Consider the following 22086-nt stretch of genomic DNA (forward strand, 5'->3'; position numbering starts at 1 on the left):
AATTCACATCTAGCATTGGTGTATAATGAATTACAGCATGTATAAAAGCAAAGCTATTGATTATTTTTCCCCGCCCATGGAATTTATGTTATGTTATATCTTAAAAATATTTGTGTCATTTATAGATTTAAGCCCCTGAAGAAGGGCCAAAGTGGCCCGAAATGCACTGGGCACATGCAAGAAACGGAATACCTGCATTGCATCAAATAAAAATATTTGTGTGTTCATAACAGATTAAATGATGTTTTCAACAAAGAAATATTTTTGTTATAATTTTCTATATTTTTCAAGAATTGTTCTTGAATGAGGTTTACAAACTATAAAATTGTGGCATAAGCACCATAGAAATAGTGCACAGAGTTCAAGTAGTCAGGGCCCTAGTTTTGTGCACCAGTGGTCAGTGTCTTGCATGGTTTTGCGCTTTTGGCGTGGAATGTTGTGTAAAGAACTGATGTCAGCGCACGAGGGCGGCGTCTAAGTAGCTACCGCAATGTTACCCCGTCAAACACGACGCCAACGACGAGCGCGTAGCCGACCGACGCCAGCTTTCAACGCGCAGGGGTACTGCTGACGAAAAATTCTCTGGATCCAGTCTGACACCTGGGGGCAATTCTAAGGTAAGAAATCTATAACTAATCTATGTCTCTTACAGATATGTCGTTATCAAAGGTAAGTAACTTGGTCGTCAGGTAGCCATAGGCCCAGATGAGCTATTTGGGATGGGTGTGAGGATTAGTGTTTACTGTCACTGCAACTCCCATCAGGCATGGGCCTCCATACACACCTTCCCACACAGCTCAAACAGCACACCACAGAGAGTGATGTCCTGATAATGAGGGGTAGTGTACTCTCAAGATGTCAGACAGTGGTCCCTGGTGTCTGAGATGACCACAACTCCCATCATGGCCTTATGCTCCAAACACCAGTCCCCAGTGTCAGCCATCTTGCCAGTACATTTCCAGTCACCGACAGGGACAGCATAGTCCCAGCTGTGCTGTTTGAGCTGGGTGGGAAGGTGTGTGTGGGACAGAGCCTGATGGGAGATGTAGTCAGTGCAAACACTCCTCCTCCCAGGCAGCCCAACAAGATCACCAGGGAGAGTGAGGTCCTGTCAATTAGGGAAGTGTATATTCAAGATGTTTGACAGTGGTGCCTGATGTTTGAGTTGACTGCAACTCCCAACAAGACCTTCTGCTCCAGACACCATGCAGCAGTGTCAGGCAGCTTTCTAGTACATTTCCACTCACTGTGAGGTAAGCATATTTCTATGTGGGCTTGTTGGACTGTATAGGAGGATTAAGTAGACTGCAAGTATATGTTTGCTCTATATGTTTTCCTCTTATGGAATAACATTACCGTGTTCGAGGCTCATAACTCAAAAAATGCTATTCGAGCATTTTTACTGTTTTCTTGTAAAACCTATCATTCGGAAAGTACTTGTCTGATTCCGTAGATTGTGGTGTCTAAATTTATATACATATCTGTGTTCATTTTATAAATTGGTCTCAGATTTCTTCTTAAGTGTGTGTATCGTTTATTGGCTCAGTGTGTGCAACAAATGCTTAACACTGTCCTCTGATAAGCCTAAGCTGCTCGACCATCCTTTCACAAATAACACACTTGGAATTATTAAAGTAAGCCCCTATAAAATAATAAGGTCGTCTGGAATTTTTACATGGTGTGCTGTTACTTTGGCCCACTAAATAAAAAGCCACCTTCCTACAGGTATGTCAGAGTATGTCTACTCACTCTCCTTACCATCAAGAAGACCTTCCTGGTGGCAATAACATTAGTCTGGCGGATCATTAAGCTTTAGGCCGGTCAGCCAAACCTTATCTCTACATCTACCCAGACAAACTGGTGCTTCGTACGAGAGCCTCATTTCTTCCGAAACTGGTCCCTCCATTTCTCATAGGCCAAACCATCACTCGGCCTACGTTTTACACTCTGCCTCACCCCCTCTAAGGAAGAGGAGTGACTTCACAGTTTGGACCAAAGAAGGGCGTTATTGTTGTACCTTGACCACATGAAAGCGGTCCGGGTGGATGACCAACTCTTTGTGGGGTATGTCGGATCAAAGAAAGGACGGGCCGTGCAGAAGTGGGCCATTTCCAATGGATCATGCTCTGCATTAAAATCTTCTACGCATTGGCCAAGAAGCAACCCCCTGAGGACTTGCGTGCTCATTCCACCAGAGCCAAGGCTGTGACCACTGCGTTAGCACAAGAAGTCCCAGTCCTAGACATCTGCCAGGTGGTAACGTGGGCCTCTGTACACACGTTAACTAAAAACTACTGCCTGGACAGTCAGGTCCATCAGAACAGGCACCTTGCCCAGTCGGTCCTGCAGGACTTTTTGTTGCGAAATTGTTTTGCAGACCCATCTTCGGGGAGATATTGCTTATGTATCTATTCTAAGATAAGGAATCTGCAGCTAGAAGTCTCTATCAGATGAACAAGTTATTTAACTTCAGTAACACAATATCTGTTAGAGGCTCTATCTAGCCGCAGATTCCTTACCAACCAACCCATCTGCCACACTCTACGAACAGATTTCCAGGGACAGGCCTGTTTCCCCTTTCAGTCTAGTTTTCACACCAGTGGTCAATGTTTTGCATGACTCTGTGCTCCTGGCCTGGAAAGTCGCGAAAAGAAACTGACGTCAGCGTGCTGGCGTGGCATCATATAGGCACAGTGCACGTCACTTCTGTTATGGATGATGCCACGTGGAGCTGAATGACAATACCTACCAGCGCTCAGGGGTACTGCTTAAAATTTCAGGATCCCGTCTGACTCCTGGGGATAATCCTAAAGTAAGGAATCTGCGGTTAGTTAGTCTCTACCAGATTAGGTGCTACCGAAGGTAAGTAGCTTGTTCATTTTGCCTGCCTTTTCTGTACTGGGATCTCATCCCCGATGGCAGAGCTCTCTGCACATGGGGATATAACATTTAGGGGCATATCAGCAAGCTGGCGATGAAAAATTATCGCCGCTTTATCGTCCGTTTTCGGACGAAAAGCAGAGATAATTTTATCGCTTAATCAACAAGGTCACGCTAACGCATGATTCCTTGCTTCAGCTCCCTTTCCCATAACGCCCACATTTGCATCTCTAATGAGATGCAAAGTGGTAGTTCCGTCCCAAAATAACTGGAGAAATGTCGCTAACCGACATTTCTCCAATTATCAAGAGAATCGCTAACAGGCATAGCGATAAGAAAAGTAGCACTAACCACAGTTAACGCTACTTTCCTTACGCCTGCTTTCACCCTGACTTAGCCATTATATCCAATGTAAGGTGGATATAATGGTTAACTATGCCCTGCCTTTTCAGCAAGCTAACGCCAAAATGTGTGAGATTATCGCAGGATTTCCAGCGATAATCTCACTTTTGGCTGTTAGCGCGAGGAATTTTATCGCTTTTGAGATAAGCGTTGCTGATAGCACGCTATCTCAGCGATAAAATTCCACGATAGCCAGCGATAATTATCCGTGCGCTAAGTGTGCTTAGCGATAATTATCGTCAGCCCTTGCTGATATCCCTTAAATTTGAACTGTGGGATGTACAAGAGGGACAGTTTGAAAAATGAGTAATAATTGTTACTAATTGGGTGGGGTTAAGGAAAATTAAAGGAGAGGTGTAGGGGGGAGATGCCATGAAAAATACACCCACGAAAAATTAAAGTAATTCTCACTCGCAAAATATACACCTAGATCATCTCTTTAGCTGTAGTATTGCTAAAACAGACTTAAATGTATTCCCGCCAAACATTCGAGAAAGTGAAGTACCGCGCATGACCAACTTTTGGTATGTCAACAGACACCCATACAAAACATTGTAGGCAGCATATAGGGGAAATACGAAATCAATAAACATGTACATAGCATTTATGGCTAAATATTTTAAATGTTAGAATAGTTGTGAATTGTTTTTATTCTAATTACATTTCAGTTCAATTAAGTGGTAGATAAATAAAAATTAATTTTAAAATAATATAAAAATACCTTCCTACCAAGCTTCTAGCACACACATTACAACTTTTACTGTAATTAACATAAGGTTGAATTAAAAATTATGAATTCCATGCATGTGGAGGCCTCTGTCTAGATGTAGGTGGAGAGCCCCAGGTGCAGAGATGTCCGCGTGTAAATTGACCTTTGTGAAAAGGGCCACATTATATTTAAATACAATACGATTGGTGCACCTGTTGCACTCTTAAAAAGTCATTCTGTAAAGCATTTACTACAGTTTCACTCACTGTTTGAATGAGTGGGTTTCCCAGTTTGCTTTTTGAAAATGACTGACTTGTGTGTTTTCTCATTTTTGTTAGCAATTGTGCTGATTCCTAAAAGTTTTTCCTGATCTAGTTAATGTCAGGCGCTGATTCAGGCGCATCTCATTCTCGCCGGTCGGTCCTGTAGGCTACCCCTTCTGCTCTTCATTTTGCCCTACAACATCCCTGAACACAGAGAGATACTTGTCAGCAGGGAAAGGCACAATGCTATAGCAGCACATACTTCACTCAGGCTGCAGTGGACACCCCATACGCCACTGTTCAGGTGCGGCGCTTACTGAATTACAATTTTGTAATAAAATTTGGATAGAACTATAATACTGGCCATTGAAGTATGCAGACCATCTAGGACCAGAACATGCCAATGTGCTCCCAATGGTGACATCAACTGGCTCACGTCACTCCAACTGCATATCCACAAGTTTCCGTCCTAAAACATCAGCACAGAATCTGCACTTGTGGCCTGCCCATCCCCTTTGCCCAATGAGCGAAAAAATGCAGGTGGGCCCTTACATTCAAGAACTTGTTTCTGCTACAAGTTAAGTAAGGAGCATTAATGCTTTCAAACATTCCACTCTTACTTTTTGAAAAATACTTCACTCAACCCTGCTGGAGGTCTGACTTTCACTAATCTGAGCCAAAACACCAAGGGGCAGATTTACAAGCCCCTTGCGACACTTTTACGCCGTCATTGCGTCACTTTTGTGACGCAGCGGCGGCGTAAACCATTCGCCACGTTGCAACTTATTTACAACGTGACGCATCTAGGCAGATGCGTCACGTTGTAAAGCCCTGCGCAACATGAAACCTGCATCAGATTTCATGTGGGCGTTCTGTCGCAGGGTGGGCGTTTCCTCGCAGGAAAGCCCCGTAAAACTGACGCAGTGAAATCTACAAGATTTCACTGAGTCAGTTTTACGACGCTGCTGCGTCAAATCCTTATGCCTGCTTGAAGCAGGCGTAAGGAGTGACGCACCACATTAAGTATGGGCGGCCTCTGTGCATTGCAGGAGTTGCATCGCGCTTTCGACGCGACTCCAGCAATGCGCCGCCCGTACACCACAAGATGCGTCACGCATCTGCCCCTCCATGCACCATGGTGCGCCGCATTGTAAATGCGATGCATCCGTGGTGGTGCAAGGTGGGGATTGCGTGAAGCATCTGTTCTGGCGCATCCCTGCTAATTTGCAGAGATGCGCCAGAAGTTGTAAATCTGCCTCAAATCCTTTATCAGGGCTACAGCAATCCTTGAGCAGGTACCACCGTAAGCGATGAAAAGTGCAGCACCCCCAAAATAAACATGCTGGAGTTCCCAGGGTAAACGAACATTAAGGATGACTTTAAATGTTGTTTTTATTTTGTCACATTTTCTGTCCTTTCAAAGCAGAGGTCAAATGTCAGTACAGTTTTTTGACAAATTGCAGCTTATTCTTTTAACATGGAGACTGGTGTTTACTTTACTTTCTCTTACTACTAAGTGAGAGGATTTGACAAAGTAAACTATGTGACAATCTTGCTGGTGTGAAAGGAAAGGCTGGAGGTTGTCGTTTTCTTCTAACACACAACAAAATGTACATACAAATAAATAAAATGTACAAAAATTTCAAAAGTAATCAGAAAGCACACATGATGCTCTTTTTTAAAATGTTAAGGTGTGATGTAAGCAAAACGTTTAATAAGATCAAAACTAACCAAGACTCTTGGTGATGCGCAACTGACAAATGTTTGCTGATACCCTATTTCCACACATTATTGTTCGTGCACAATATAGTTTTATCATTAAATAGGTCTGTGCAAATGTAGTGATCATTTCAATGGAAAATGTGCCATCTGTAAATGACAGTGTACTAACACACCATGCTTTAGTGATACATTTGTGACAGTGTTCTCCTAAATGCAACTCCAGCTACATACTAACATCCATACCACTCCTGCTGGATGGGCGCAGCTCAATTACCCCACTTGCTCTTTGTGTGAAATTTGGATTTTACAGATTGGCTGAGAGTTCTGTGATGTATCATTGATGACAGGAGCACCCCCCTCTGAAATTGTTCCATCATCACTGGATACCACATAACCTTTTGTGTTTCTTGTTTTATTTCCTCAAATTCTATAGGAATTCATTATTCACAGCTTCCTCCGAAACTCAAGAAGCGGCGACTCTCCTTTGAAAAGGTCCCTGGGAGGTGTGATGGGCAAACACGCCTGAAGTTCTTTTAAAAGACAAAGAAAGATGGTGAATCCTAGCAGCAATTTGCATACGTCGCTATTTTAAAGAGAGAGACGCATTTGTTATAGTTATTGTACAGTATTATAATCAATATTTTAATAATGCATCATGAATAGTTCTACTGCTCGTTAATGTTGCTTGGTGTTTTACTACTGTGGAATTAGCTTCAAGATTCGGTTTAGTTTGAGTACATAAATACTGCTTTTGCTCTGAACATCTGCCTACACTGATGGAAAACATAAGCTCATTTTTGTCACATTATTTTGCTCAACCTGTGGGGCTGTATTTTTGTGCATCGGGTTAGTCCTGTTCGTGGAGCTTTATTGCGCATGCGGCTTTTTAAACCTTCACAATAAATTATACATTAAAAGTATGTTTAAAAAAACACTAAAATGCATTCACTGTTAATGTTGCTGTTTGGTCCCTAATGTGTAGAATGCTGTTGGGCTCTTTTAGAGTCTGGTGGGTGACCCCCTGTTCCACCAGGTGAACAGATGCTCTGGCCTCCTTTGCCCTGGCAGAGGACCACCCACTATATTTAGAGATGCCCTCGGGGAGGCTGGGGAAGTTGATTTCATGAGTGCTCGTGCAGAACCGCTTTGCCAAATCAAACATTGTGCTGTGAAATTCTGAATTTAGTCCCTCAGGGCCCGATTCACAGAACTAACTTTAGACAAAATCCTAAATTTACTACCATTTTGGTATTCACAGAAAGCACTTACTCATTTCGGTATTCACAGAAGTTAGGAGTCCTAACTTTAGGACTCCTAAATGCCTTCTGTGAATACCGAAAGTCTTAAAGTTAGGATTTTTCTCAGTTTAGGAGTCCTAAAGTTAGGAGTCCTAACTTTATTACACCTAAACTGAGAAAAATCCTAACTTTAAGACTTTCGGTATTCACAGAAGGCATTTAGGAGTCCTAAAGTTAGGAGTCCTAACTTTACTACTTCTAAACTGAGAAAAATCCTAACTTTAAGACTTTCGGTATTCACAGAAGGCATTTAAGAGTCCTAAGGTTAGGAGTCCTAACTTCTGTGAATACCGAAATAAGTAAGTGCCTTCTGTGAATACCAAAATGAGTAAGTGCCTTCTGTGAATACCAAAATGGTAGTAAGTTTAGGATTTTGTCTTAAGTTGGTTCTGTGAATCGGGCCCTCAATGTTTAAAATATCATTGAGGAAACAAGCCTATCCTAGAGACATTTAGGCTTGTTCACCTTGTTTAGTGTCATTTTGAGATGTGGTTCAAAGTGGAGATATATTGTCTGTTTACTCGAAAAGGTATATGTCTGTGTATGTTTGTGGTTTTGTTAGGAGGTTGTATCTTCTATGGACGTGTAATGTCCTGTTGCATGCATGTGTGCTTGTGCGCGCAGTGTTGAAGGTGATATTTTCAATTAGTGAATATTAGCTTGCTTTTAAGAGGGCATTGTTATTTTCAGTGTAACAGGTGTCAGACTTTACATCTTACCATACAGATGGCATTCAAGTAGGCATATTGTTAACATGTAGACTGGGACAGGCAAAAACTGTTTTACATAGAGACATAGATAGATAGATAGATAGATAGATAGATAGATAGATAGATAGATAGATAGATAGATAGATAGATAGATAGATAGATAGATGGATAGATGGATAGATAGATAGATAGATAGATAGATAGATAGATAGATAGATAGATAGATAGATAGATAGATAGATAGATAGATAGATAGATAGATAGATAGATAGATAGATAGATAGATAGATAGATAGATAGATAGATAGATAGATAGATAGATAGATAGATAGATCGATCGATCGATAGATAGATAGATAGATAGATAGATAGATAGATAGATAGATAGATAGATAGATAGATAGATAGATAGATAGATAGATAGATAGATAGATAGATAGATAGATAGATAGATAGATAGATAGATAGATAGATAGATAGATAGATAGATTGAGTCATTCTGAGAGAAACTACCTGGCAGACAGACACTGGCAGGCCCAGATAGTCAGACAAGGACATAGGAAAAAAGAGACAGATACATGGAGTGGTAGGTAGACAGTAGAGAGCAGGAAGGTAGAAAAAGAATGCAGGCAGATACAGGGATGGGTGCAAATAAACAGATGTAACTGTTTCATTACTGTTTATTGTGGGAAGATAGTTTTTTGTATGCTTCCAGCTTGACCATCACTGCTGTCTGAAGAAGATAGTCTGCTATTGCAATGACGTCTAAAAAAAGATTTCTGGTCTTCAACTAGCACGATATTTCCCTTCTTGTACATTGTTAAATGCTTTATACTTGATTCTGTTAATTATCAACCACATGTTAGAATGATGGTGTGGTCAATTGTTAATTACCATACCCCACCTGTTATCATGAAGCCCAGCTTTGCCGTTCTAATTCCTCCCAAAACTCATCTTTTCTCTCAGGGAAACAATCAGCTGAAATACAGCACGCTTACTTGGAAAACTGGAACATTCTGGTCTTAAGAAATACATTCCATGTGCTTTGAAATTTACAAGATAATTCACAAAACTGGGCAGGAATTTTATCTTATCCATTATGTTTGGTTTGAGGTTCTTTTTTTGCATTATAGAATGTCGACCATAAATAGTGTTCAAGGATGGGCAGCATCTGGCAAGCATGTCTGAAAGTACTTTAAAATGTTATTAATAGCAAAACTAAAATGCACATGTAGTATTTATTTTCGTCCTGCGCCGCTCAGAGCAACTCATTCCGAGTTTTCCATTCCCCCTCTTACTTCAACAAGGCTGAGATCATTCATGTCCTTAACTTCACTGGAAAAAACATTGAGTGATTTCTGAAAAATGGATGTAAAAAACGAGTAAAGTTAGAAGGTTATCCATGTCAGCGATTTAGTTCCTCTTTATATTTAACATGTTTTACTTAATCTTGCACTCCCTAAAAGTCTCAGCTATTTCCAGGATGTTGTGTTTCTGTATTTTTTTTCTGTAGCATAATAATCTGATGGATGCTTACAATCACATATTCCTCACCTGGTGAATATTCTCCAGCAATCTCACTGGATCCGGAAACTTTAAAGCAGTACTCCTGCATGCTGTTAGGTGGCATCATTCCACTCAAAGTGGTGAGTGGAACCGCATATAAGTGCCTCCCATGCTCTTTGGGTCACTTCGTTTCTTTCCATGCCTTACAATTCGGATCCAAAAGCTGCTTCTTGGTCTGTTAGACCCAATTTTTAAAATAACTTTCCAGTGTGCCACCTCCCTCAAATAAATCAGGGCTCAAGCCATGTAGGGAGTGTTGCAGACAGATGTCTGTGACATACTCTCACAAGGTATGTCAATGGTGCCTGGGTGCACGATTCCTAGGCCGGTGATGACTTCGCCCAGAATAATCCAACAGTCATACAGGGCCACGAGGTGAAGTTCCTTGTCCCCAAACATAAAAAAAACTCCACGCCGTCACCGGTCAAAGTAAAAAAGAAGGTCCCATCCTGAAGTCGTTCCCATGGCAGATCTTCATGACAGTCAAAGTCTTTGGGTAAAACCAAGAAGAAGCATAAGAAGTCGAAGTGGGAATCGACCCCTTCCCACCACTCTCGGACTGTAGATAGGGTGACAGCATGTCAATATGCCATCCGGTATCTCTCCCAATCTCCATCGACGCCGACACCCCAATATCATGAGTAAAACTGATATAAAGAACTCCAAGATGCTAGTGGCCTGGATAATTTTCCAGATGCTGGCAGTGTGTCTCCTCCTGGCACTGCCACTGAAAAAAGCCCGGCAGAGGTCTTAAACCTACAACTCCAACTATGGAGGTGAAGGCTACTGTTTTGACAGAGGGTCTCAAGTATAATCAAGCACATACAGAACCTCTATTACCATTTAACGAGGCCCTCACAGATACCCTCTTGGACACTTGAGCAAACCATGTTCGGCACAATCAGTTAGAAGACAGGCCGATCTCCGCCATCATTAGGCACTAGGTGACTCCGCTTCTTTTAAATAACATCCTGTGCCAGAGAGCTTGGTGGTGTAGGCATCCAAGTAAGGTACATCCCAACTCCTTTCACCCCACCTGATCGTGAGTCAAAGAGATTAGAGACATTTGGGAAGCATTTTTTTTTCTCCACAAGACTTGCTCTGCAATCAGTAAACACCAGCTGTCATTTAGGCCTCTACTCCCATGCTCTATGGGACACGGTGTCCAAGTTTTACTGGCAGTTCTGGATGACCTTCAAGCATCTCTAACACAAGTTATGCAGAATGGCCAGAATGCAGCCAAATTTGTGAACCGCTATAGCTTGGACATGACTCACTGCTTCAGGTGAAGGGTACTAGTGTGGCACTTCTGCTCCATGCCTGGAGGAGGTCTACGGGCTTCTTTGTGGATGTTGAGCCCTCCTTAATGAGCATGCCATTTGATGGCTCTTGCCTTTTTTGCAACAATTCAGATACAGTCCTGCAACTATTTAAGGAAAGCAGGGCCATAGCATGTTTCTCAGGTCAGTCTGCTGCCATCAGATAATTTCATCACCAATTTCACCTCCTCAATGGCTATGGTAGAAGTTTTCGGTTTTGTCAACATCAACCACTTCCACTAGCTCAGCAGGCCTTCCAGCCTTTTCGTGCTTGTGGCTAATAAAGACATTGCACAGAAGGGGGGTGTGGCTACGATGCGGAAGATGGCAGTCATGTGAGCAGCAAGCTCCGCACCGGGCCAGTATTCATTCTGTTACAGCAGCTTGCTGACGTGGCTGTTAACGGTCCCGGAGGGCCCAACGACTGATCCTGAACTTGGGGAACGGCGATGTGAGCGAGGAGGGGGCTGGCAGAACGACTTCAGCAGGAGTGCAGGCTGGACTGCCTGGATGGTGCAAGGCTGCAGTGCATCGCATTGCTGCCGGGGCTCGCCTGGAGTGACAGCCGGTCTCGCTGGTGAGCAGGGGCTGTAGCAGGCAGCAGATCGTCCCGAGGAGGATGCGGAATGGAGATTCCACCCCTCCCCCACAGTCACAGGAGTGTGATTCTCCACGCACCTGGGCAGCAGAGGCCCGGTGAGGGCTTCAGAGTTCACCACCTCCTGGTCAGAGACCTAGCTCTCGGCCCCAGCAGCTCTGCTGTTGTGCTGCTGCCACTGTCCCTTTCATCTCCGTAAGGTAGGTGTTTGAGGCCCTCTTCCACCCGCAGGCTCCTGCCTGCGCCTCATCCCTGGTGGTCCAGTGGGAGAGCCTGGCTCTTCTGCTGGTCGCTGTTGTCTGTGTTCCTGTTGTGCCCGTTTTCTGTCTTTGTCTCTCATGTGTCTTTTTGTGCCTTTAATTTTTCCTTTTAATTTTATTCTGCCCTTTCTTTAGTTTCCTTTCTCTGTGCCCTTGTTGTGTCCTCTGTGACAATTTTTCACCACCCTTTTCCCCGTGGCCCCTCACCCCTGCTAGTTCCCGCTCCTGCCTCCCAGCTGCACTTCCCTCACCCCTTCCCTATTTATTGGCGGCCACTGCACGGGTATCTGAGCAAGACCTATGACCTCCTTGTCAGAGACCTAGCTTTCAGCCCCAGCAGCCCCTTTCACCTTTGTAAGGTAGGTGTTTGAGGCCCTCCTCCACCTGCAGGCTCCTGCCTGCTGCCCCTTATCCCTAGTGGTCCAGTGGGAGCGCCTTGCTCTTCTGCTGGCCCGCTGTTGTCTGTCTTCGTGTTGTTCCCATTTTTCGCCACCATTTTCCCCACCGCTGCTGTCCCTGCAACCCCTGTCAGTCCCCCGCCTTCCAGCTGCACTTCCCTCCCCCTTCCCTATTTAATGGCGGCCTCTGCATGGGCATCAGAGCAAGACCTCTGACCTACTGATCAGAGACCTAGCTCTCCGCTGCCCCTTTCACCTCTGTAAGGTAGATGTTCGAGGCCCTCCTCCACCCGCAGGCTGCTGCCTGCAGCTCATCCCTGGTGGTCCAGTGGGAGAGCCTTGCTCTTCTGCTGGTCCGCTGTTGTCTGTCTGCGTGTTGTGCCCGTTTTCTGTCTTTGTCTGTCTTTTGGTGCCTTTAATTTCTGCTTTTAATTTTATTCTGCCCTCATTCTGAATTTTCCTGTATCTGTTCCTGTGCCCTTGTTGTGTCCTTCGTGTCCCCGTTTTTCACCTCCCTTTTCCCCGCCGCTGCTGCCCCCGCAGCCCCTCCCCCTGCCGGTTGGTGCTCAAGCCTCCCAGCTGCACTTCCCTTCGCCTTCCCTATTTAATGGCGGCCGCTGAGCGGGCGTCAGAGCAAGACCTCTGAACTCCTGGTCAGAGACATAGCTCTCCATCCCAGCAGCTCTGCTGTTGTGCCTCTGCCCCTTCCACCTCTGTAAGGTAGGTGTTCGAGGCCCTCCTCCACCCGCAGGCTCCTGCCTGCGCCTCATCCCTGGTGGTCCAGTGAGAGAGCCTTGCTCCTCGGCTGGTCCGCTGTTGTCGGTCTTCGGGTTGAGCCCGTTTTCTGTCTTTTGTCTTTTTGTTCCTTTAATTTCTGCTTTTAATTTTATTCTGCCCTCTTTCTTTATTTTACTGTCTATGTTCCTGTGCCCTTGTTGTGTCGTCCATGCTCGTTTTCCACCTCCCTTTTCCCCGCCGCTGCTGCCCCCGCAGCCCCTCCCCCTGCCGGTTGGTGCTCAAGCCTCCCAGCTGCACTTCCCTTCGCCTTCCCTATTTAATGGCGGCCGCTGAGCGGGCGTCAGAGCAAGACCTCTGAACTCCTGGTCAGAGCTAGCTCTCCATCACAGCAGCTCTGCTGTTCTGCCGCTGCACCTTCCACCTCTGTAAGGTAGGTCTTCGAGGCCCTCCTCCACCCACAGGCTCCTGCCTGCGCCTCATCCCTGGTGGTCCAGTGAGAGAGCCTTGATCCTCGGCTGGTCCGCTGTTGTCGGTCTTCGTGTTGAGCCCGTTTTTCTGTCTTTTGTCATTTTGTTCCTTTAATTTCTGCTTTTAATTTTATTCTGCCCTCTTTCTTTATTTTACTGTCTATGTTCCTGTGCCCTTGTTTTGTCGGCCGTGCTCGTTTTTCACCTCCCTTTTCCCCGCTGCTGCTGCCTCTGCAGCCCCTCCCCCTGTCGGTTGGTGCTCAAGCCTCCCAGCTGCACTTCCCTTCGCCTTCCCTATTTAACGGCAGCCGCTGAGCGGGCGTCAGAGCAAGACCTCTGAACTCCTGGTCAGAGACCTAGCTCTCCACCCCAGCTGCTCCGCTGTTGTGCTGCTGCCCCTTCCACCTCTGTAAGGCAGGTGTTTGAGGCCCTCCTCCACTAGCAGGCTCCTGCCTGCGCCTCATCCCTGGTGGTCCAGTGGGAGAGCCTTGCTCTTCTGCTGGTCCGCTGTTGTCTGTCTTTGTGTTGTGCCTGTTTTCTATCTTTGTCTGTCTTTTGTCTTTTTGTGCCATTAATTTCTGCTTTTAATTTTATTCTGCCCTCTTTCTTTATTTTCCTGTCTCTGTTGCTGTGCCCTTGTTGTGTCCTCCGTGCTCGTTTTTTACCACCCTTTTCTCCGGCGCTGCTGCCCCCGCAGCCCCTCCCCCCTGCCGGTTGCCACACCCGCCTCACAGCTGCACTGCCCTCCCCCTTCCCAATTTAATGGGGGCCGCTGAACAGGCGTCAGAGCAAGACCTCTGACCTCCTGGTCAGAGACCTAGCTCTCCGCCCCAGCAGCTCCGCTGTTGTGCCGCTGCCCCTTCCACATCTGTAAGGTAGTTGTTCGAGGCCCTTCTCCACCCCCATGCTCCTGCCTGCGCCCCATCCCTGGTGGTCCAGTGGGAGATCCCTGCTCTTCGTCTGGTCCGCTGTTGTCTGTCTTCATGTTGTGCCCGTTTTCTGTCTTTTGTCTTTCTGTGCCTTTAATTTCTGCTTTTAATTTTATTCTGCCCTCTTCATTTATTTTCCTGTTTTTTTACGCCCTTTTCCCCGCCGCTGCTGCCCCCGCAGCCCCTCCACCCTGCCGGTACCAGCCTCCCAGATGCACTTCCCTTCCCCTTTTCCTATTTAATGGCAGCCGCTGCGCTGCCGCGCAGCTGGCACACCGAATGTGCGCCAAAGGCAAGCCCGTCTGCGCCCAACCGCGACCAGCGCCAGGGACCCTGTTACTCAGCTGCCCTCCGCGCACAACCCTGGAAGGAAAAACAACTGCCAGCTATCTAAACCAAACACCACCCATAACCAGTTCACCTGCAGACACTGCAGACATTCCTTCACCACCCTCCACAGCCCCACGGCCGCCGACACCGCCCCGAACACCAGCAGCCCCGAAGCCCTGAGGTGTATCCTCCTCAACGTGCACTCCCTACACAGACATGCTGTAGAGATCTGGGACCTCATCGACACCGTCTTGCCAGACGTCCTCTTCCTCCCGGAAACATGGACTAACCCACCACCGCACCAACATCACCACCGCCATCCCCGACAGATACAACTATGCAACTATGTCACCCTACTGGACAACCTCCCCAACCTCGGATTACCCCAGGGATTGTCGCTCAGCCTCACGCTCTTCAACATCTACATGGCACCCCTATCCGCCATCGTCAGACAGCATGAACTCAGTATAGTATCCTACGCCGACGATGCCCAGCTCATCCTCTCCCTCACCAAGGACCCCCTCACCACCAGACTCACCTTTCAGGAAGAAATGAAGGACGTTGCATCCTGGATGAGCAGCAGCTGCCTGAAGCTTAACTCGGTGAAGACAGAAGTCCTCATCCTCGGACCCTCCCCCTCTGCATGGGACAACACCTGCTGGCTCACCGCCCTCGGCAGCCCCCCTACCCCCAGGAACCACACCCGGAACCTCTGCATCATGCTCGACTCCTCCCTCTCAATGACCCGACAGATCAACACCGTTGCCTCCACCTGCTTCAACACCCTCCGCATCCTTCGCAAGACCTTCAAATAGATCCCCCCAAATCAAGAAAGACAGTCACCCACGCACTCATAACCAGCAGATTGGACTACGGAAACGCCCTCTACCTGTATCAACAAATCTCTACTCTGCAATCTCCAGAACACCGCACCCAGACTCGACCTTGGCATCCCCTGACATGGACACCCAACACCTGCAAGACCTCCACTGGCTCCCCATCGAGAAGAGAGTAACCTTCAAGATACTCACCCACATCTACAAATGCCTCCACAACACCGGACCCCAATATCTCAACGAAAGAATCTCCTTCCACGTGCCCAAGAGAAACCTCCGTTCCGCCAACCTCACTCTCACCGAAACCCCCCTCATCCGCAGAGCCAGAACGGGTGGAAGAGCCTTATCCTACATAGCGGCAAAGACCTGGAACGAACTTCCAATCAATATCAGACCCGCCCCCACTGCACATCTTTAGGAAGACCCTCAAGACCTGGCTCTTCGACTGACCGGAGCTGCAGCCCGTCCACACCAACTGATTCCTTCTTCCACTCAACACTCTCAACATTCTGATGACATCACATAGACTGAGCAGCAAGGCAAAGAGCAGCACGGCAAAGGGCAGCAACAGAGAGGATGCATTAATCACTTACTAGATTATAACACCCCCCCCCCTCATCAGAATTGTAAAAATACAAGCATGCAAGATCAATGTACATACATGCAGTAAAACTAATTATAAATAAAATGTGCGGTGATGGACATACACACATACAAAAAGTCAACGAACTTCAAGAATAACACAAAGCTTCAAGACGTAACACTAAAGGGTAATTTTGCAACCCCTAACAACAGGATGATACAAATACTTCAACCAAAACAAGAGTAAATCCGGAGAAACTAAAAAGCATTCACTGCTTCCCAAACAAGGGTAAATCCAGAGAAGCTAAAGAGCATTCTCAACTTTCCAAAACAAGGCTAAATCCAGAGAAGTTAAAAAGGAAATAGTCTTCTCTTGTGCGCACCCGTAACGCACAATCCAGCACCTCACACGAAATAACAACAAATTCAGAGGGTAAAACCAAACAGGCAAGTCAGAGAAGCTTCAAAAGAAGGAGTCTTCTAATGTGCGCACCCACACGCACAGTCCAAACACCACACAACAGACAAAACGTATTCAAAGGCGTAAACTAACATGATCAGGGACACTATACTCTATCTCCCTCTAATCATACAAATGCAAGACAAAACACTTCACTCTCTCACATCCTCTCAAACAAAATCAGGATAAGGTACAAGTGACGGAGCCAACGTGTAGTACAACCATAACAAACTACACAAACAACATCCTGAAAAACAGTGTCCCAAGAAAACAACAAACTAAAATAAAGAAAGTAGTCACCGTTGTCAGTAAGCAGCCAAAGTCTGGATCATGTGAGCCACAAACCAAGAAAACAGTTTCTTCGTTCCTTTAAGATGTTGTAAGCAGCATTGCACCAGAGTCTCACCAGAAGATTAGAGAGAACTGCATAAAGTATTCCAGTGAAACAAAACTAGCAGATAAACAGGTCGACATTGCTGTAGACGAGGAACTCTTGAAATGACTTCAAAGACAAACGTGGATGGCAGAAACAACATGCGGGAGATACAGGAACCAGACGACCAAAAAAGTAACACCACGGAGGCAGATGTGGGAAGGACTGGTGAACAACGAGGCTGTAATAAACTCTATTGTTCACTGAAGTGAGAAGAAGAAAAAACACGTGGCTGGCAAAACGGGTTCCTTCGGTGGTATGCGCTTCATGCGCGCAGCAAAATTGTGAGGATTGTGGCTTCCGCCAACCAAAAGATTGCAACACACTGCAGAGACAGAGCCGGGTGGCTCACGGCACGTCTTTGCATGGAGCAAAGTAAGCAATCGGCAGAGTGCTGTGTGAGAGGAAAGCGGAGCTTGCGCTGGCAACACCAAGACCGTTGAAGGTAGGAGACGGTTTAAATTGAAATTTTGAAAATGTGTGGCACAGCGAAATCACAACAACGTTGGTAATGGTAATGTTGCGACAAACACCACGCAGTGTGCACCAACACAAAAACTAACACTTAGCACGAAGAGGGAAAGCACTGTGGCACCCTCCACATAAGTTACAAGGATACCTCAGTGCAGACGCTGCTCTCCAAGATAGGCACTGGGCACCCAAAGTCAGGGTGTTCTCTTTCCAGCTGCAGCACAGAAAAGTACAAAATGTCGCAAAACTCTCACCAGGCAAGAGAGTGGTAGTTAGTAACACAGCAGAGTGGTACAAAGTTCACACATGGGAAATTCCTCTTCAGCCAAGGGTAACAGACTCTCCCTAAACAACAGAGGTGGAAGAGATAAGGTCCACCAGGGAGCAGTGCAGACAGGTAGATAAGGAACAGCTCTCCAAAGACAGGCAGGTAGGAAATGGCACCTTTGTTCAGTGGTAAAACAGCAGTAGGAACAAACACTAATCCAAATGTACAGTACACTCTAGTACAGGCAAATAATGTCCAGGTCAAAGATGATGTTCTCTGTCAACATGTTACAGGACAGGAACAGTTCAGCAAAAACAGGCAGGCTTCAAGACAATGAAGGAAAGTCTAAGACAAACTGGCACTTACTGGTTGGGGCGACCAATGAAATGGTCACTGATGGGGCATTAGGGGTGCCAGGTTTGTTCAAATCCACAGGTTGTAGTTTCTTCAGTTTCAAAAGTCCAATCTCCATTGAAGTAGCACGCAGGTTCTTTAAAATCGTCACCAGTGTTACAATTAAATGAAAGATACGTAGTCCAGTGATGTAGTTCAGGATCACAGCTTTATTCTTCAGCTAGGATCCATATTAGTTCTCATGCAATGCCTCATACAATGCCCCACCAGGAGCAGCCTTCTTGCTGCTCAGCCCTACATCACCAACTCATACACTCCCTCACACATACCCTCTCAACATTCTGATGACATCACATAGGCTGAGCAGCCTCCTTGCTGCTCAGCCCTTCCACACCAACTGATTCCTTCTTCCACTCAAACACTGTCAACATTCTGATGACATCACATAGACTGAGCAGCAAGGCAAAGGGCAGCAACAGAGAGGATGAATTAATCACTTACTAGATTAAACACAGTGCTTAAGAAGGGGGGGGCCTGTCAGCTGCCCTGATTCAGCTGCGGAACATGGAGGCCTTTTGCATGGGCAGAGGTTGCCGCCCCTACTGGAACCACCCCATTGGCAGTGAAGTTCAGTTGCCTGGCCTGGGACCCGAAAGGGCAAAGGAGTGCAGCTATACAGCAGAGATTGGGACGCTTTTGGAAGGGCTGATACCGCTGGTGGCACTAGAAGCAGTGAGACACTGTACTGCCTGATTAAAATCTTACCAGGACTGTCAACTCAGAGGCAAGAATGACAGGGAAGCGCAAGGCCAGGTGTGGACCCTGGGGTGTTGAGATTTATGATGACCTGTAGGCGTCTCTTGACGAGCCGCTACTGTGTACCTTGACATCCTCCTCCTATACGTAGTGACTAGGAGTCATAAAGAGTGCCATATCCAAATCAGTAACAAGACTACGCCTGGAACAGCTTTGGCTCGTCACTATTACATACTTTCAGACTACCTGATATGTGACCCATACATAGGGACTGTTGCAGTCATGGGATAGCTAAAGAATAGACAAGGGGCTGCAAAGTCGGAGATGAGGGACACCTCGCCGGCCCCCTTGGGATCCAAAGAGGAAGAGAGTAGTACTGAGGACATCTTGATTCACACCCACTTAGACAAAGTGTTGGCCGCCATAGCAGATGCGAAGTCTACGCTGCAGCAAGACATCGACAGTGTCAGTGGGCCTAGGCCTATTGCAAGCAGAACACCGCAAACTGGTGGATCGAGTGAAATTCGTGGAACATTCGGTGTGCAAACTCATACCAGACCAACAGGCAACATTACGTAAAGTTGATGACCTTAGCTAGATCAACTTCCCTCAAAAGGCGGGCTGAAAACGCAGAGGGCTGTAATCACTGCAATAATATCAGGGTAGTGGGAATTCCTGAGAGGACAGAGTGAGCGGACATGGTATCTTTCCTGGAAGACTGGCTCTGCGTGACAGTTGCCCTGGGCCAACTCACATCGGTTGCCGGCTGGCCCTTTGCCCCCGGGGACGGCCCATGCGCCCAGTGGTGGCACGTCTCCATTATAGAGATCGAGTCATTATCCTCCAAAATGCCAGCACCAATGGTACTTTTGTGATAGAAAACAGTAAAGTGTTAGTGTTCCCTGATTTTACAACTAAGGTACAGGCGCAGCATGCAACATTCCTGGAAGCAAAAAAGGCCCTCCATGAAGAAGGTATACAGTACTCGTTAATGTTCCCTGCTAAATTCTGAATCATCCTCAAAGGCAGCACCCACTTCTGCAACACTCCAGATGCTGAGTGGACCTGGTTGGAAGTCTACATAGTGGGGACTCCGCTCCCACAACCACTAGCTGGGCTCAGGACTACAAGCCGGGCAACCAGGAAGGGGTTCAGATGATCAACTAGGACGGCTCCCTTGAAGAAACCTTCATTTTCCCAGACGAAACGAGAACTGAAGCAAGCGTTACAGGCCGTGGCAGAGATAATGTTGACACAGAAATCTGATACAGGGACGGACATATCTTAAGATCATAAATCAGTGGTCTCTGACTGTGGGGGCTCAGTCAAGAGTAACATGTCGTAGATTAGTTGATTTAGTAAAATGTCAGGTTGCCTGGACCACCCCTGATGCATGGTAAAGGCCACTGGACTCTACTCGATCTCTCTACTGGACGGCCTGCCTATGCCTCTGAGACTTCATCTAGCAACAGTTTATGGGGGCAACGTAATGGTCAATCACAGACCCGGAACATATAATTGGCCTGGGACCTCCGAGGGGCACAGCACTGGCTATAGCTTTGGGACTTGGGCTGGTATGGCGTAAGAGCATTCAGCTCTACTTTGTCCATCCCCGAACAGATCATCCCTGCTAGGCGATTAGAGAAGGCCTTCTTTCCACAATGATTTCTTGTTACAGGTTTTGGCGGTTAGCTGTTGCGACACTGCCCTTGGGGAAAGGGAGTTTGCAGTTGGGGGTTTTATCTGTTCGTCCAGAGGACCATGCATAGCTCTCTTACTGCTAAGGGGTGGTCAGGGTGGATATGGGAGGACTGGGAGGTGGCGCGGGTCACGGCTTGCTTGCATGTTAGAAACAAGAATACTACACAGTGAAGTAAAGTTGTTGTCCTGGAACGTACCGGGGACAGGATCTGCAGCCAAATGACATAAAATTCACTGATATTTGTGCCGTAGCGTAGGGGAGCCCACATAGTGATGTTGTAGGAGACTCATCTAACTACTGAGGAGGGCATACATTTGAGATGTAGCTGGCGTGGCCAACTTTATGCAACCTCTTTTTCTGCTTTTTCCGGGAGCACTGTTATGGATTTGGGCTGGGCGCCCCCTTTTGAGGCCGCTCATTCCATCATTAACCCGGAGGGCTGTGATGTTGTAGTGAAGGGCAGGTTGCTGGTCAGGAAGGTCACACTAGGAAGTATATATGCCCCAAACCAGGACCAGTTCCCGTTCCTTTGGACACTATCCACTCCCTTGTCTTCTGTTATAACGGAGGGCCTTCTTTTGTGGGGTGATTTTAACTGTGTTGCAGATTTAAGTTCAGATAGGTCCATACTTCCGTTGCATGGAACACGGGTATCTAAGACCACACAGGGTTTAGGGATTGGATGGAACATTGGGGCCTCACAGATATCTGGAGAGCGCATCGTGGGCTAAAAAGGGACTACTCTTACTAATCCCACCTCTATAACCTACACACTTGTTTAGATATGCTTGTTAGCTCGGCCAGCCTCAGTCCAACGGTGACCCATAGTGAATATTTGGGGCGCACATTATCAGATCACAGCCCACTGCTGCTGACTTTCCCTCCCATCGCCGAACCCACAGGGATTCCTACGTGGAGCCTTAATTTGGCTAGAAGATATGTGTAGTAGGGTCTCTTTACAGAAGGCCATTTCTGAATATTTCCAATTTAATCAGGGCACAGCTAGTACCCCGCTGGTTGATTGGGATGCCTTTAAAGAGGTGGTGAGGGCACACAGGGAACTCTCCACATTGGAGAACAGTTTACACGTTCTGGGCAATAGGCTAGGTTTCCACAACTTTCACTCAGCTACAGTTTACAGAAACAAGAGGCACATACAATGCTGCTTTAGAACATTTAAGGTGCCTCGACTTATGAGAGTATCAGACAAGGGTGAATGAGGAAAGGGGCAGATCGGGCAGACTCCTGGCGTGGCTGATGCGACCAGAGACTGAAGGTACACCAATCACTCACATGCTAACAGACAACGGGACTATATTGCAATCGCCCAGGGCTATCAATACAACCTTCTGTACTTACTACGAAACCCTTTACAAGAACTCAGCGGCGCAATCACCTGAGGGCGGCGTTCCTGACACTACTGCCGCTGCGGACGCTTGACCTGGCTGATTTACCACCTTGCCGTTATTTTTGGCTATCCGATATTCCCTATTTCCAGCTGATACCTTCTCCCCTTTTTTTCCTCAGACTAATTCTCCATCGCAAGCTGTTTCAGGTCCCTATTTTGGGACTTTGGCGTTTTCTACTCCCATTGGATTCCTCCCAATGGCCATGTTGCTTGGTCCTTGACAGGTC

At 46.6% G+C, this 22086-nt stretch overlaps 1 protein-coding gene across 1 annotated transcript in view; it reads left to right on the forward strand.

Moving 5' to 3' along the window:
* The window catches only part of SHOC1 (shortage in chiasmata 1), a 1571389-nt gene extending 1564839 nt beyond the window's left edge, over positions 1 to 6550 (forward strand). The window contains exon 28 of the mRNA XM_085643056.1: positions 6410 to 6550. Within this exon, the coding sequence (XP_085499182.1) occupies positions 6410 to 6513 (104 nt within the window). The 3' untranslated portion in view covers positions 6514 to 6550. The remainder of the gene's footprint in view (positions 1 to 6409) is intronic.
* Positions 6551 to 22086: the final 15536 nt, after the last annotated feature.

This window comes from Triturus cristatus, chromosome 2_2 (genome assembly GCF_964204655.1).
Source record: "Triturus cristatus chromosome 2_2, aTriCri1.1, whole genome shotgun sequence".
Classification (NCBI taxonomy): domain Eukaryota; kingdom Metazoa; phylum Chordata; class Amphibia; order Caudata; family Salamandridae; genus Triturus; species Triturus cristatus.